The sequence below is a fragment of the Myotis davidii genome, unplaced genomic scaffold, assembly GCF_000327345.1.
Source record: "Myotis davidii unplaced genomic scaffold, ASM32734v1 scaffold309, whole genome shotgun sequence".
NCBI lineage: Eukaryota > Metazoa > Chordata > Mammalia > Chiroptera > Vespertilionidae > Myotis > Myotis davidii.
In genome coordinates, this window is record NW_006383013.1 from 3,334,631 (window position 1) to 3,350,155 (window position 15,525).

A 15,525-nucleotide genomic window follows, 5' to 3' on the forward strand; every position below is an offset into this window, starting at 1 on the left:
GTGTTCTACGTAGGGGGTGGGGGCATTACGTTACAGCTTGGGAGAATCCAGAAATTGGACATACCCTCAGACAGTGACCATCATGAAGAAATATTTGATGGTGAATGAAGAAATCTTTGTTCCATTCCAGTAAATGGAACAAGACCACGACTTGGGAGGCTCTAGACCAGGGGGAGTTACACAACGAGGGAGAATATCAACAGTGTTAACGTTTTCTGTTTTTCTTAAAAGGCTAAACTTAAGACTAAAAGCAGAACACTTTGGTTGATTACTTGACTGGTTAAATAAGGATTCCCAGGTTGGCAACCTCCGGGATCTGGAGTGGAAGTAAGTGGAAGGCACTTGCTCCCGAGGGAGGGGGGGCTAGGTGAGTCTTGAGGCTGTGATGCCGGCTGGCAGCTTTGGATGGGCCCAAGGCTGCAAGGCGGCTGGGGAAGGGCAACAGCCTGCATGGTTAGCAGAGGCAGGCTAGGGTCAGTGTGATTTCACAAATAGGATAGTTATAAAATAAAACATATTTTAATGGACAAAAAAGCAAAGTGAATCACCTTTTTTAAAAGGTGAAATGCAGCAAAGGAAGACGTGGAGCAGTTTTTCCTATTTACAAAATGCCATTTGGAGTGGAGGTGGCCACCGTCAGTAGTTGAGAAAATGTCTTTCACGTGAGGCGGCCACAGAAGTGTGGTTCCTGGAACTGGCTCAGAAAGGCCACACACTGTCCTGGGTGAGGGAGAGTTTCCGTAAGGGAGCACCAAAAAGGCTCAGTCTTCTGTTTCTTCATATGTGGTCTCATCAAAGGGCCTGTCCAGCAGCGGCACCAACCGGTGACGGGAATACTTCAGCTGTAGTAAGTCCCCAACTTCATCTATCTCCTTGAGAGCCTGAAACGTAAGACAGAGCAGAGGTGGTCAGAGCCAGGGGCTGCAGGCGTGGCTGGTGCTTCCCATCCTCTGGTGGGACTGTTTGCATCCAGTGTGCTTACTCCGGCCGGACCACAGTGCAGCTATGCAAAAAGCTGCTTTCTGAGCAAGAACGTGGGGCTGACCATGAATAATGGGTTGTGAATAGCAGGTATTCAGGATAAAGGGTATAATTCACCACAGTATGTTAAGCTTGGCAGGAAAAGGAACATGTGCCCTGGACTTGCCAGGCCGGCCACAATGTATTCTCTCTCCTTTTATACTTCAGTGCTTACTCTTTCCAGTATCATGCTCCAGAAAACTGACGAGAAGTCTGCGCTGAGTACCTCCCAGATGCAAGATGGATAAAGTCCCCAAGGGGGACTGCTGCCCTGACTCAGGAAGAACAAGTGGAAATGTGAGGAGGAGACTGTGTGGGTGAGGAACAGGCTACAGGTAAGGGAGGAGCAGGGAAAGGACAGAGCTCGATTTGAGCTCCAGAACCCCAATCTTGGGAGATTATCTCATCTTCCCATCAAAACTCTGCTCAGTATAATGTTCTTTCCTGTAAAATTAGCCCTTTATTTTTCAAAGAAAATAGGCTTCATATAAAACAATTCAAACAGTAAGGCAAGCTATAAAAGGCAAAGTCTTCCTGATTGCTACACTAGTCTACCTGGTAGCAGCAATCCATGTATGGTCTCTTATGTGTATTGAAGAAAAAAGCTCTTGAAATATGACATACATACAGCAACATATGAATCAGAGTTCACAGAGTTAACCTTTCCAAAAAGCACCACACACAGTCAAAATAGAGGATTCCAATATAAGAAAGGGATGTGTTCAGAATTTCTCAGAGAAAATTTTACTGCAAGGATAGAGAAACTCTATGCCCCAGAGATATCTCAGAGAAATTCAAGGAAGACAGGAAAATGTTTCAAATCCTAGATGCTAAGACTTTCTAATAAAAGAACCTGGCATAGGTCAAAGAATGCAATTTTCAATTCATGGTAGCTCTGCAGCCCTGTTACTCACTCCCCAGACCCGTGGACGTTACCTAGTGGGTCTAATAACAAGCCTGGGGTGAATGTGCTTGGCTTCGGAGATGATGGCTCTATGACACCATCTCATAAGAAACAGTAAGGTGGGCAGAAGCCCTGTAACTCTTTGCATTCCATCAAGCCATCTACATCATCTGTCCACTTATGGTTATAACATGTAAAAATGTACACCTTCTACTTCAGAAGAGGGAATCAGTTCGCTATTAGTAAAAAGTCACATTTACCTATTCTTAAGTTTAACTTTTAAAAATCAGTGTTTGTAGAGAGGAAAAGCCCACTAATAGTATTCCTTATTTATTCCAGCATAAGATAAAACATTCTTCACTCCAAATGTGAAAAGATATAAAAAGCAAGTAAGAGCCGAATTTCAATATGTTATCAGAACAGTGGTACCTTTAAGAAGAGGCTTAATTGAAAGCTTCATATGGAAACAATTTAAGGTTGAATTTTAGCTGTGAGAACCCATTAGCCCTTTATGCTCCTGACCTCTGATATAGAATTTGTTAATTTAAAACAACACATGACTTACTAAGATCACAGAGTAAAGGACATTTATGAACTCAAAATTAAGAAGAACTTAATATTTTGTCATCAATTTAAAAAAGAAAATGAATAGAGACAGGAATAAACCCACAGTAGCCCAAAGGGATCTAGATAACAAAATTCCTTCTGATCCCAAACCAAATATTTCAGATGAGTAAGTTTTATTTACATAAAAGGTAAAATTGTAACTAGAAACTGCCGGCTTTTATGTGGGGTTACCTGGTTAGATTAGAAATAAGGAACCATTACAAGGACCACCATTTGTTAACAAATAGTCTACACCAGACCTCTGGATCACAGGGTAAGATGGGTTCTTAGTTAAAAAAGTGTTAACTAAGGCTTGAGTGTGGTCCTTTAATAAGAGTATTTTAGAACAGCTGGGCTCCTGAACCAATAGCACTGCCCTTATTTTTAAAAATAACACTTTAATGAGATACAATTCACATGCCACAAATTCACCTTTTGAAAGTGTACAAGTCAATGCTTTTAATATATTCAGAGCTGTACAACTTTCATTACTAATTATAAAGCACATCACCTCAAAAAAGAAACCTCATACTCCTATCAATCAATCCTCATTCCTCCCTCACCACTAGCCCTGATAACTACCAGATTTTCTTTTCTTTTCTATTTTTAAAGAGTAATTTAAAAAAATCCTCAATGGGTGTATTGATTTTAGAGAGAGGAAAGGGAGAGAGAAAGAGAAAGAAAGAGAGAGAGAAACACTGTTTGGTTGCCTCCCATACATATCCTGATCAGGAATTGAACCTGCAACCTAGGTATGTACCCTGACCAGGAATTGAATCTGCAACTTTTTTGGGGGGGGAGGTGTACGGGATGACGCTCAAAACTGAGTCACCTAGCCAGGAGCACCAATCTATTTTCTGACCCTATGAATTTTTTTTTAAAAAAATATATTTTTATTCATTTCAGAGAGGAAGGGAGAGATAGAAACATCAATGATAAGAGAGAATCATGGACTGACTGACTCCTGCACGCCCCCCACCAGGAACTGAGCCCACAACCCGGGCATGTGCCCCTGACTGGAATCGAACCTGGGACCCTTCAGTCCGCAGGCCGATGCTCTATCCCAGCTGTGAGCAAACTATGGCCTGTGGACCGGATCCGGCCCGTTTGAAATGAATAAAACTAAAAAAAAAAAAAAAAAGACCGAACCCTTTTATGTAATGATGTTTACTTTGAATTTATCTTAGTTCACACAAACACTCCATCCATGCTTTTGTTCTGGCCCTCCGGTCCAGTTTAAGAACCCATTGTGGCCCTCGAGTCAAAAAGTTTGCCCACCCCTGCTCTAACCCCTGAGCCAAACCAGCTAGGGCTGACCCTAGGAATTTGCCTTTACAGGATGTTTTGTGTAAATGTGGTCTGTTGTGTCTGGCTTCTTTCACTTAACAAAATGCTTTCTAAGATCACCCATGCTGTGGGGGACCAACTTTATCATGTGGTTATCCAATTGCCTGGCACCATCTGTTGAAGAGACTAGTCTTTCCCCATTGACTAGCTTTGGTTCCCTTGTTGAACATTAATTAGCCAGATGCTTGGGTTTATTCCTCTCAGTGCTATTCCATTGGTCTATAAGAACATCTGTATACTAGAATCCCACTGTTTTGACTTACTATAGCTTTGTAGTAAGTTTTGAAATCAGGAAGTTTGAGTCCTCCAACTTCAATTTTCTTTTTTAATACTATTTTGGCTATCTGGGGACCCTATAGTTCCATATGAATTTGAGGCTTTAAACTTTCTGCAAAAAAAGCCATTGGGATTTTGATAGGGATTGCACAATGGATTTATGGATCTTGCTGTACTGCCTACCATCTTAACAATATTAAATCTTCCAATCCGCAAACTCAGGATGTCTTTCCATTTACTTAAATCTTCTTTCAGCAATGTTTGAATGCTATCATAAATGTGCCTGGTACTGTGTTAGGTCTTGGGATAGAGAATGGGCAAAACAGACTTGGCTCCTACCCTCAAGATTTATCTAATGGAGAGTATTTCCATAAACAATGAAAGGTGTGAATAATTCCCTAAGGAGAAATCTTTTCTTTTTAAAATATATTTCTTTATTGATTTCAAAGAGGAAGGGAGAAGGAGAGAGAGATAGAAGCATCAATGATGAGAGAGAATCATTGATTGGCTGCCTCTTGCACACCCCCTACTGGGAATTGAGCCCGCAACCCGGGCATGTGCCCTTTGCCAGAATCGAACCCGGGGCCCTTCAGTCCGCAGGCTGATGCTCTAGCCACTGAGCCAAACTGGCTAGGGCACTAAGGAGAAATATTAAGATTCCAAGGAAACATCAAGCAAGAGGGTTTGGGAATAGCCTTGGGCCAGTTTCCTTTAAGTGGAGATATGACGAATGAGTAGGAATTAGCAAGGAAAAGATAAGAGAAGGCTCAAGAAAGAAAATCCTACAGACAAAAAAAACAAACAAGATCGTTTAGAGTAGAAACAAAGAGTAGAAAGAGAACTGTATAGTTAGTTGTAGAGGCCATAAAGAGGGAGGGCATGGAACAAGATGAAGCCAAAAAATTCCCCAAAGTCCCCATGATCACACAGGGTCTGGTGGGTGATGCTAATGGTTTTTCTTTGTTCTTTTTTGGTAAACAGCAATGTTTTAAGTAGCACTGTATATTCCCTCCTCTATTTTACTGGTAAATATCTTAGGTGCTCAAAGAACGTCACAATCAACAAATAATTTCATCTGATAATCAGGCCCTCTTAGTATAAGGTATTTTATACCAAGGTTAAAGTGTCTACTTACAGTATCGAGAATTTCTTTGGTATGAGCTGCTGACAGGCAAAACCTGGCTCTGGACTCAATAATTGGGGTGGCAGGAAATCCCACCACAACTACTCCGATGTTCCGCTTCAGCATCTCCCGTCCAAAGGCGCTGCGAAGGGAAAGCAAGGAAAAGAAACCAGGAAGAGTCATAAAGCATACAGTACAGAGGTCCTGCAGGGCTGAATGAGCTAAACTCTTGAGTGAGAGGCGCTGCAGACTTCTAGGAGGAATTTCCTCTTCAAGTTAACATGGACAGTTCACAAAGACGTTTTTTACTCATTCCAAAAGTGGATGCCTCCCAAATGGTTTTCTTCACAAAGGTGAAGAAGACAGTTGGCAGAGACCAATTTTTAATAGGGCTTGCCTAAAGTAATTTGCAATTTTGGCCTTAAAGTGTGGTCAGCTTCACTAGGGCAAAATAGACACAGTCCTCTCTAAAGAAAGGGTTCTAGATTCAGTCAGTCCTCCAGACTGAATAACTCTTCCAGTTTATTCATGATAATTCCATTTCAAGAATGAGGAAAATTCTACACCTCTGCCTGGCTCATTTCCACCATTGCTTCTGAAGGCCATAAGGCCAACTGCCCATATGACTTCTTGTTGAAAACTGAACTCTTTTTGCCTCAGTGAGCACCCCTGCCCAATTTCCCCCTCATTATTATCGTAGGAATCACCATGTTTCTGGGTTCCCTGATTGAATTTTCCCTCCTATTCATTTTCATAAACATTACTGAGTGGCCTCTGAATGCCAGGGCCTGCGGTGGGTAACGGGATTCAAAGATGAATAAAATATTTGCTCCTTTCATGACTTCAATTAAACTTTATCCAATTTTATATCTAAGAACCAGTCAAAACTCACAAATCTGAATTATTTTCCATCTCTGGAACAATTTTGCATGTAATTATTTTGCAAATAATTGTATTGGTTCATTTCATATTTGCTTTTCAAATGTCTTCTGGTTTTGTTATACACTGGAAGCCATTCTAGGACAAGGCTTCCTATTATACACACCCTGAACAAGCCAAAGAAGCTGGTGCAATCTGCACTTCTGATAATTATGCAAGCACACGCCCTGACTGCATGGCTCACACCACTCGCCCTCATGGGCACTGCACTTCAGCTCCACTCACCTCCTTGCTATTCTTCCCTTGGCTAAGCATGTTCCTGCCTTATGGCCTTTGCACAAAAACTTCTTTCTCCAGGTGGGTAACTCTCTCTGTCCTTTAAGCTCAGGTGTCATGTTCCCTTCCCACTGAGGCACACCCTGACCACTCCATTTAATGCTGTAAACTGCCCGCCAAAGGGCACGCTCAATGACCCACATCTGCTCTGTATTTCCCATAGCTCTAAACATCTTCTCACATGTCATAATTTACTTATCTATTATGTTTGTCTGTCGCCCCACTAGAACGTAAGCTCCACGGGAGAGGGTTTTTACTTTTGTGTATTGTTTGCTGATCTATCTCAATCCCCCAGAAGAGTGCATTAAACTCAAATGTATGTTTAATGAAAGACTAACAAGTTAACATATTTTACAAGTTGGAATCCACTAGTCAATGGCATATCTAGCGAATACATGTTAACATGAAAAGGCCAAAATACCTAATTCTGAGTCTCACATCACGGAAACCTTAAGCCTAGAGAGACCAGTTTGTATTATGCAATAAAACGTACCCGATTTTGGCTGGCATGTAGAGCATCAAAGGCACCACTGGAGAATCTTCATTTCCATAGATGATGAAGCCCATCTCTTTCAGGCGTCTCCTGAAATACCTAGTATTTTCAGCTAACTGCTGTACACACTCTTTGCCTGGAAAATCATGGGAAAACAATAAAATAATATTAAGAAGAAAAAAAAGAGAGCAATCGCCTCTATCTCCATTCTGTCAATCAGTCCTATCATTTATTTCTTCCTTTCCAACATAAAATATTTTTGCACAGCAAGCTGTATGAAATATATCTTGCTTTGTATTTTGTCAGACTAGGTGTTGACAACAGATTTTATAGTAATGTACAAAATAAGTTTAACAGCTAATTTTTCCATTGCACATTAGCATCCTCAAACATTGTCATCTCATTTAACATCCTACCATCCTTTTGCAGTAGGTAGGATATTTATTTTCATCTTCATTTTATAGATCAGGAGACTCTCACAAAGGCGGTGATTGGCTGGTAAGTCACATGGTAATAAGTGGCACAGCTGAGACTAGAATCTAGGTCTCTCACCTTTAATATTCATTCCACCTAACGGTGCTGTGAATAATTTTTACATATAAGACCAGAGTCATGTAGAGACCCAAATTTTCCTCTTAAGAGTCTGATTTTATGTTACCGTTTCCCCAAAACTCCTACCAGACAGCAACAGCATATCCATAATAATGTAAAATCATTATTTTTAATCCCACATTGTCCATCTTCCCTATAACACCAATGGATTGAAACATACATTTCTCTAACTGCTAAGTGACTAAAGGTTTGGCCTGTTTTTGACATCATGGTAGGTCAATCTATGAATAGATGTCCCAACAACTGTTCTGTAATAGAGAGCAAACCATGAATTCAAACGATGATCTTAATTACGAATATGCCCAAGTAAAGAAAAGGTTTGCAGAGGGGGCTGGGGGAGGTCGGAGAGGGTGAAGGAGGATAAATGGCGATGCTTTAAGGAGACTTGACTTGGAGTGGTAAACAGAGGATGTATTATAGAATTGTACACCTGAAACCTATATAATTTTATTAACCAACTAGAGGCCTGATGCACGAAAATTCGTGCAAGAGTAGGCCTTCTTTCCCCCGCGACTGCCGGCACAGGCTTCCCTCTGGCACCCAGGACCCAGGCTTTCCTCTGGCCCTGGCTTTGTCCAGAAGGATGTTCGGAATGACGCCCAGAAGGGCTTCTGGTCTAATTAGCATATTACCCTTTTATTATTATAGATGTCATCCCAATAAATCCAATAAGAAAAAAAAGGTTTGCAGTCATTTTCTCACATATATTAGAAAGCCAGAAAATAAATATTGAAAAAAACAAACATTATACTGTTCAAAAGATAAATTAATCAACCAGAAATACAAATGGTGAATATATTTCCTTAAAATTAGAATACTACTATATCCATCATTGATGGGAAGCTACTTTAGATATGTTTGCTACAAATAACCCCAAATTGCCCTAGCCAGTTTGGCTCAGGTGGATAGAGTGTCAGCCTATGGACCAAAGGGTCCTGGGTTCGATTCCAGCCAAGGGCATGTACCTTGGTTGCAGGCTTCTCCCTGGCACAGGGCCTGGTCGGGGCTCATGCAGGAGGCAACCAATTGATGTGTCTCTCTCACATCGGTGTTCCTCTCTGTCTTTCCTTCTCTCTCTCCTATCTACTCTTCCTAAAAATCAGTGGAAAAATATCCTTGGGTGAGGATTAACAAATAACCCGAATTTAATACTCTCTATGTAAATAATTTCAAGTTGACCAAAAAATAACACTCAAACATAGATTAGCTTAGTATGAACTCTAATGAACATCGCTAAAATTATGACATAACTCTTACAAATAATAAAGCAGACATTAAAGTGTGTTATATTTAAGTATGTTAAGGAATGATGAGCCATGTGCTCTAGAAATAGCAATATATGCTTACTCTTACTCAAAAGAAGAGAATTCCACTCTGGCCATGATAGCATAACAGTGACCAGATTATCTTCCTGCTATAAACAATAGAAAACTGGATGAAGAATATAAAACAATGGCTTCCAGGTACTGGGCCACAGGCAGTGCAGGACTGAGAAGGTTAACAGGAGGTGAGCCTTTGGATTGTCCCTGTGCTACCAGAGTAGGTCCTAATCTGCTGCATAGGGTGGGGAACCTAGTCTTGTCAGTTGAGGACACCAGAGATAGGAGCTGGAGAGGCTAAGGAGGCTAGAATTTATTGGGCAGTATATAGGAGAGGATGAGGGGATCTATGGAAGGGCCCCTTGAGCCTCTGGCAGAGTGCTGACCTGCATAAGTATGAGAAGAAACCATCAGGTGCCGGGGAAGGATACACCAGAATGCAGCTAACTGAGTTGGCAATAGTTTTTATTTTCACCCACCCACATGGAAAGACCTCAGAAGGGTATCACAATAGTAATGGAGTTAAATTAGCCTGAGACTAAAAATTGTGCTTGACACACTCTAACAAACCTTAAAAGCGAGTCTCAAAAGGATCCAACTGATTTCAAGAACAAAGTCCAAAATTATCAAAAGGAATGCAACACCCAATAATGGAAATATATCTGACATATAATAAAAACAATCCACACATTCATAGAAATAGGAAAATATTACCCACTACTAGGAGAAAATTCAATCAACAGAAATAACAGAGTAATGCTATTAAAAATATGCTCCTAGCCTGGTCAGTGTGGCTCATTGGTTGAGCGTCCACTCATGAACCAGGAAGTCCTGAGTTCGATTCCTAGTCAGGGCACATGCCTGGGTTGCGGGTTCAATCCCCAGTAGGGGGTGTGAAGGAGGCAGCTGATCAATGATTCTCTTTTATCACTGATGTTTCCATTCCTCTCTCCCCTCTCCCTTCCTCTCTCTGAAATAAAAATACATTTAAAAAAATGCTTCTACATTCAGAAAGGTAGAGGAAAGATGATAAGAAGATAAAGAAAACATATAAAAAGAAATAACTGCTACAACAATGCTGATGAATCTCATAAGCATTATGTTAAATAAGCCAGGCACAAGACTATATACACTGTGTGAATTCATTTATAGAAAAATTTAAAGAGACAATTATAGTGACAGGAAACAGATCTGTGGTTGCCAAGGAATGGAGGAAGGATTGGCAGCAAAGGGGTATGAGGAAACTTTTGGGGTGACAAAAATACTCTATACCTTCATTGTAGTATGGTTACATGATTATACATCTGTCAAAACTCATGGAATTATACACTTAAAATTGGTGAATTTCATTGTATGTAAATGATATCTCATTAAAGATGGTTTCTAAAAACTTGAGTGAATATTTGCATAATAGTGTACATTAATTTTTCTCATGCTCACGTTATCATTTTGCAACTTGCTGTTTTCCTATCATGCACCAAAAACCTTATTTAAAAATCCCAATAAATATATTCCAAGAACATCAAGAAAAATTATCAATAAAGAAATGTTAAAAGATTTAGACCTTAACTTTTCCACTAATTGCTATATCATTTTAAATGTGTTTTTTTTTAAATGAAAGAAATGGAAATCTCACTCTCACCATTCATCATCTGTTCCCTGACATAAGAGTTCCAAAAGAAAATACATCTAAATTAACACATGCATATACAACCCGAAGATACTAGGAAGAGGCATTTAATAATTTTTTAAAATATATTTTATTGATTTTTTACAGAGAGGAAGGGAGAGAGAGAGTCAGAAACATCGATGAGAGAGAAACATCGATCAGCCGCCTCCTGCACACCCCCCACAGGGGATGCGCCCGCAACCCAGATACATGCCCTTGACCAGAATGGAACCCGGGACCCCCCAGTCCGCAGGCCGATGCTCTATCCACTGCCAAGATACGACAGAAGAGGCATTTAAAATCCCCAACTTATATATCCTTAATATTGGTGAACAGTATTCCTTTGTGAAAGTATACCAGAATTTATTTATCCTTCATATGTTAATAAATATCAGACTTGAGATTATAAACCTACATTCTGGCAGCTATAAATTCAGATAAAAAACAATTCTCTACTTGTAAGAACACTAATTCAAAAAGATGTATGTTCCCCTATGTTCACTGCAGCATTATTTACAATAGCCAAGATACAGAAACAACCAAAGTGTCCATCAATGAATGAGTGAATAAAGGAGATATGATATGTCTCACACACACATACACGGTCTCAGTCATAAAAAAGATGAAAAATTACCATTTGTGACAACATGGATGGAGCTTGAGGATATTATGCTAAGTGAAATAAATCAGATGGAAAAAAACAAAACCTGTATGATTTCATTCATATGGAATATAAAACAAAAAAGTATGAAATTAATAAACATAACAAAAAAAAACCAAACCCATAGATATAGACAACAGAAAGGTGGTAATCAGAGGGAAAGGAAAGTGGGAAGATGCAATGGGTAAAGAGGTCAAATATATAGTAATGGAGAGATACTAGACTTTTGTGATGAGCAGGAAATAGAGTATAGAGAAACAAATTATAATGTTGTATACCTGAAATTTGCTATTTAAGCAATGGTACCTTAATAAAAAAATTAATTTTAGAATGTTTAGCTTTGTTAAAAAAATATAACTCTTAAGAGGTCTTTATCCTTGCCTAAGAGCACAGATGGTTACATAAGAAGTCAGCATTCTCTACTTTTCAAACATAAATCTTTACTTTTAAGTGCAATAAAAAGCCTAAGAGCATTTGGAGAAAACCTCTACTAATTTCTCGTGAACTTTACAACTGAACCTCACTCTGTGGCGGTCCTTTTAGACTGCATCAATATGGTTTGTTAGAATGAAACCATTTTTAGAACATCTTTTATAAAAATCTACAGCTTGGCATGAAAGAGAAAAGTAAGTGTGTGTAATTCATTTCTCAGAGAACACAGCATATATCTTTAATAAACTTTATGCTCAGGAAGGAAGTAATGAATTTGAAATTATCAATAGGTTGTGATGGAATTATTAGATTCAATTCCTTTAAGGAAACAGAAAGCCCTTTTAGGACAGAGATAGAAGAAGCATCACAATTATCTACCCATTTTTTAAAAAAATATATTTTATTGATTTTTTTACAGAGAGGAAGGGAGAGGAATAGAGAGAAACATCGATGAGAGAGAAACATCGATCAGCTGCCTCTTGCACACCTCCTACTGGGGATGTGCCTGCAACCAAGGTACATGCTCTTGACCGGAATTGAACCCGGGACCCCTCAGTCCACAGGCTGACGCTCTATCCACTGAGCCAAACTAGTTAGGGCAAATTATCTACCTATTAATAAACATGACATAGTGATAACTTTAAATCACTTTTACAAAACAGAATTAGATTTAGAGAACTACATTATCCACAGCCAAATAGATTGTAAAGTTGTACCACTTGTATTTCAGCTCTTTTCAAAAGGAATATTTTAATCAAGTCTTAATCAAGAATTCTCAGCCATGTAATCTTGAGGTCTGAAAGAACTACTGTATCATTACTTATTTTGTCTTAAGGCAAAGATATGGAATTAGTGCTATTTACATAGAATTTATGTTTCAAAGAATACAGCATGTACTTACCTGCTTAAATAGTATAATTTTCAATTTAGCTGATGAACTTTTATATAACATGACATAATCAATAAAATGTGTTTGAGTCTGAAACTTCAAAAATAACATTTATGGTGTTAACTGGACTCTTTCAAAATAAAGGACAGAAATATAAATGATGTTCAGCCAGAGTTGCTCTCCTAACTCACATTATACTCCATTACACAGCTCCTAATCTTCTTAGATTTCCTGGATATGCTGATATAATCTGCCTTCCTGGGAAAAATAAAATAAAATTACTGCTACTCTTCAGGCTTATACTTTCCAGTTAATTATAATGGGCTGGAAAAATCTGAAATCAAAGCACTTCTTTTTCCCTCCTCCTTTTCTTCTTAAAGGTCACAATCTTAAAGCAAATAAAAGTTTTCTCAATTTAGGGTCCCCCAAATAAAACAGATAGCCCCCAAAATGGTTTCAGTTAGTTTTCAGCATTAATACAAGTTAAGGCACTTGAGGTGGGATAAAATATGGAAAAATTCTACCCATCGCCATGTTCTAATTTATACCATCAAAAACATTACATTGTGGATAGTTCTTATCTCCTTAATTTAGTATTTTATGTCTAATCATTTACTTTAACCAACTGTCCAAGGTCTTGTTTTGCTTGGAAAGTTGCTTTTTCTAATATATATTACTTTGGTTGAATTATATTGCAGAGTAAAAAGGAACATGTTTACTCCTGTGGTTTTTCCCTTCAAAAGCATTTTTTTTAAAACAGCCCTGGCCAGGTAGCTCAGTTGGTTACAGCATTGTCCCAATACACATTGATCTCTGGTCAGGGCATGTACAAGAATCAACTAATGAATGCATAAATAAGTGAAAAAAGTGTATTTTGCTTCAGTTACTATATCTCTAAATACTACCAGGTCAACTACTAACCCACCTTACCTCCTGATAAGAAAGATACACTGAGACTAACCGGTGTTGCCCAGTGGTTGAGCATCAACCCATGAATGAAGAGGTCACCAGTTTGATTTCTTGTCAGGGCACATGCCTGGGTTGTGGGCTCAATCCCTAGTAGGGTGCATTCAGGAGACAGCCAATCAACGATGTTTCTCTCTCATCAATGTTTTATCTCTCTATCCCATTCCCTTCCCCCCTCTCTCAAAAAATCAATTTAAAAAATAGCATTAAAAAAGAAAGAAAGATATACTGAGGCCCTAGATGGGTAGTTCAGTTGGTTAGAGTGTCATCTCGATACATCAAGGTTGAGGGCTTGATCCCTGGTCAAGGCACATACAGAAATCAAACAATGGCTGCACAAATAAGTGGAACAACCAATGTTTGTTTCTCTCTCTCTCAAATCAATCAATTAAATTTTTTTTTTAAAAAAAGAAAGATATACTAAACCTGAACATATGCCTACTCTATGACCCAACAATTCCATTTCTAGGTAGATATACCCAACGGAATTGTGTACCAAAAAAACAGGTAATACAGGTACAAGAATGTCACTCTTGATAACAGCCAAAATCAATACACAACCCAAAAGCCTATCAGCACAATGGATAAACTGTAAGATAGTCAAGCAACAGAATACTAGGTAGCAATAAATAAAGTATTCCAACTAAACATATGGGTGAATCTCAAAGACATACTGATTAATATAATATGCCAGATTCAAAAGACGGATTATATATAAAGACTGTATGTAAGCCCGACAGGCATGGGTCAGTAGTAAATCATCAACCTATTAACCAGGAGGTCACAGTTGGATTCCCAGTTGGGGCACATGCCTGGGTTGCCGGCTCGATCTCCCATGTGGGGAGTGCAGGAGGCAGCCAATCAACGATTCTCTCTCATCATTGATGTTTCTCTCTCCCTCTCCCTTCCTCTCTGAAATCAATAAAATAAGATTCCATTTATACGAATTTCAAGAATGGGCAAAACTAATATACAGAGTGAAAATATTGGTTTATCTTTGGCAAAGAGGAATGGACTAGAAGAAGCACAAGACAGTCTTCTGGGATACTAGAAATATTCTATTCCATGATCAGGTGGTGGTTAGATGGGTATGATTTTATTCATTGAATCGAATGCATAAGATTTGTGCACTTCACTGTATGAATGTAAACACTTCAATAAAAATAAAAATTTAAATATTTGGAAAATCAACTGCAGTTAAAAATCTTGAATGAGCCTTAGCTGCTTTGGCTCAGTGGATAGAGCGTCAGCCTATGGACTGAAGGGTCCCGGGTTCGATTCTGGTCAAGGGCACATGCCCGGGTTGCAGGCTAGCAGCAACCCATGAACCAAGGGTCACCAGTTTGATTCCCATTTAGGGCACATGCCGGGTTTGGGGCTCGATCACCAGTAAGGGAGCATGCAGGAGGCAGCTGATTGATGTTTCTCTTATCAATGTTTCTATCTCTATATTCCTCTCCCATCCTCTCTCTCTGAAATCAATAAAAATATATTTTAAAAAAACTAGAATGAGGTTAAACTTCTGATATCTCAATTCATAATCTTAAATATATCCAACTATAATTTAATAATCACCCTTTTACTATACAAACAAAAAAACCAAGCCCAAAACAGAACCATATAGATTTTATAGTGGTAGGTTCAGGCATTCTCTTAGCTTTTGTTGTTTAAATTGAATTAGAAAAAAAAAAAATCAAAATTTTTTATGTTGGGTGTTCCAGGAATTAAGACAGGGTAAGTGTTATGAAAACAGCACTTCAGAGTTAAAGGCAGAAAATGAAAGGATAAAGGGGCTGGGCCTTACTCTTTCCTCCCTTCCCTTTTAAAATAATCATATCAATAAACGCACAAATCTGACAATGTTGCCCATTTATTTTCTATCTCTGCATCTACTTTCATTCCAATAAAGTCACCTTTCCCCCTAGATCAGCGGTTCTCAACCTGTGGGTTGCGACCCCTTTGGGGGTCGAACGACCCTTTCATACGGGTCGCC

At 39.0% G+C, this 15,525-nt stretch overlaps 1 protein-coding gene across 1 annotated transcript in view; it reads right to left on the minus strand.

Annotated features, from left to right (window-relative positions):
- Positions 1-503: 503 nt before the first annotated feature.
- SPTLC2 (serine palmitoyltransferase long chain base subunit 2) overlaps positions 504-15,525 on the minus strand; it is a 65,082-nt gene continuing 50,060 nt past the window's right edge. The window contains exons 10-12 of the mRNA XM_015558053.1: positions 6,985-7,120; positions 5,289-5,418; positions 504-881 (exon numbers count right to left, since the gene is read on the minus strand). Of these exons, the coding sequence (XP_015413539.1) occupies positions 762-881; positions 5,289-5,418; positions 6,985-7,120 (386 nt within the window). The 3' untranslated portion in view covers positions 504-761. The remainder of the gene's footprint in view (positions 882-5,288; positions 5,419-6,984; positions 7,121-15,525) is intronic.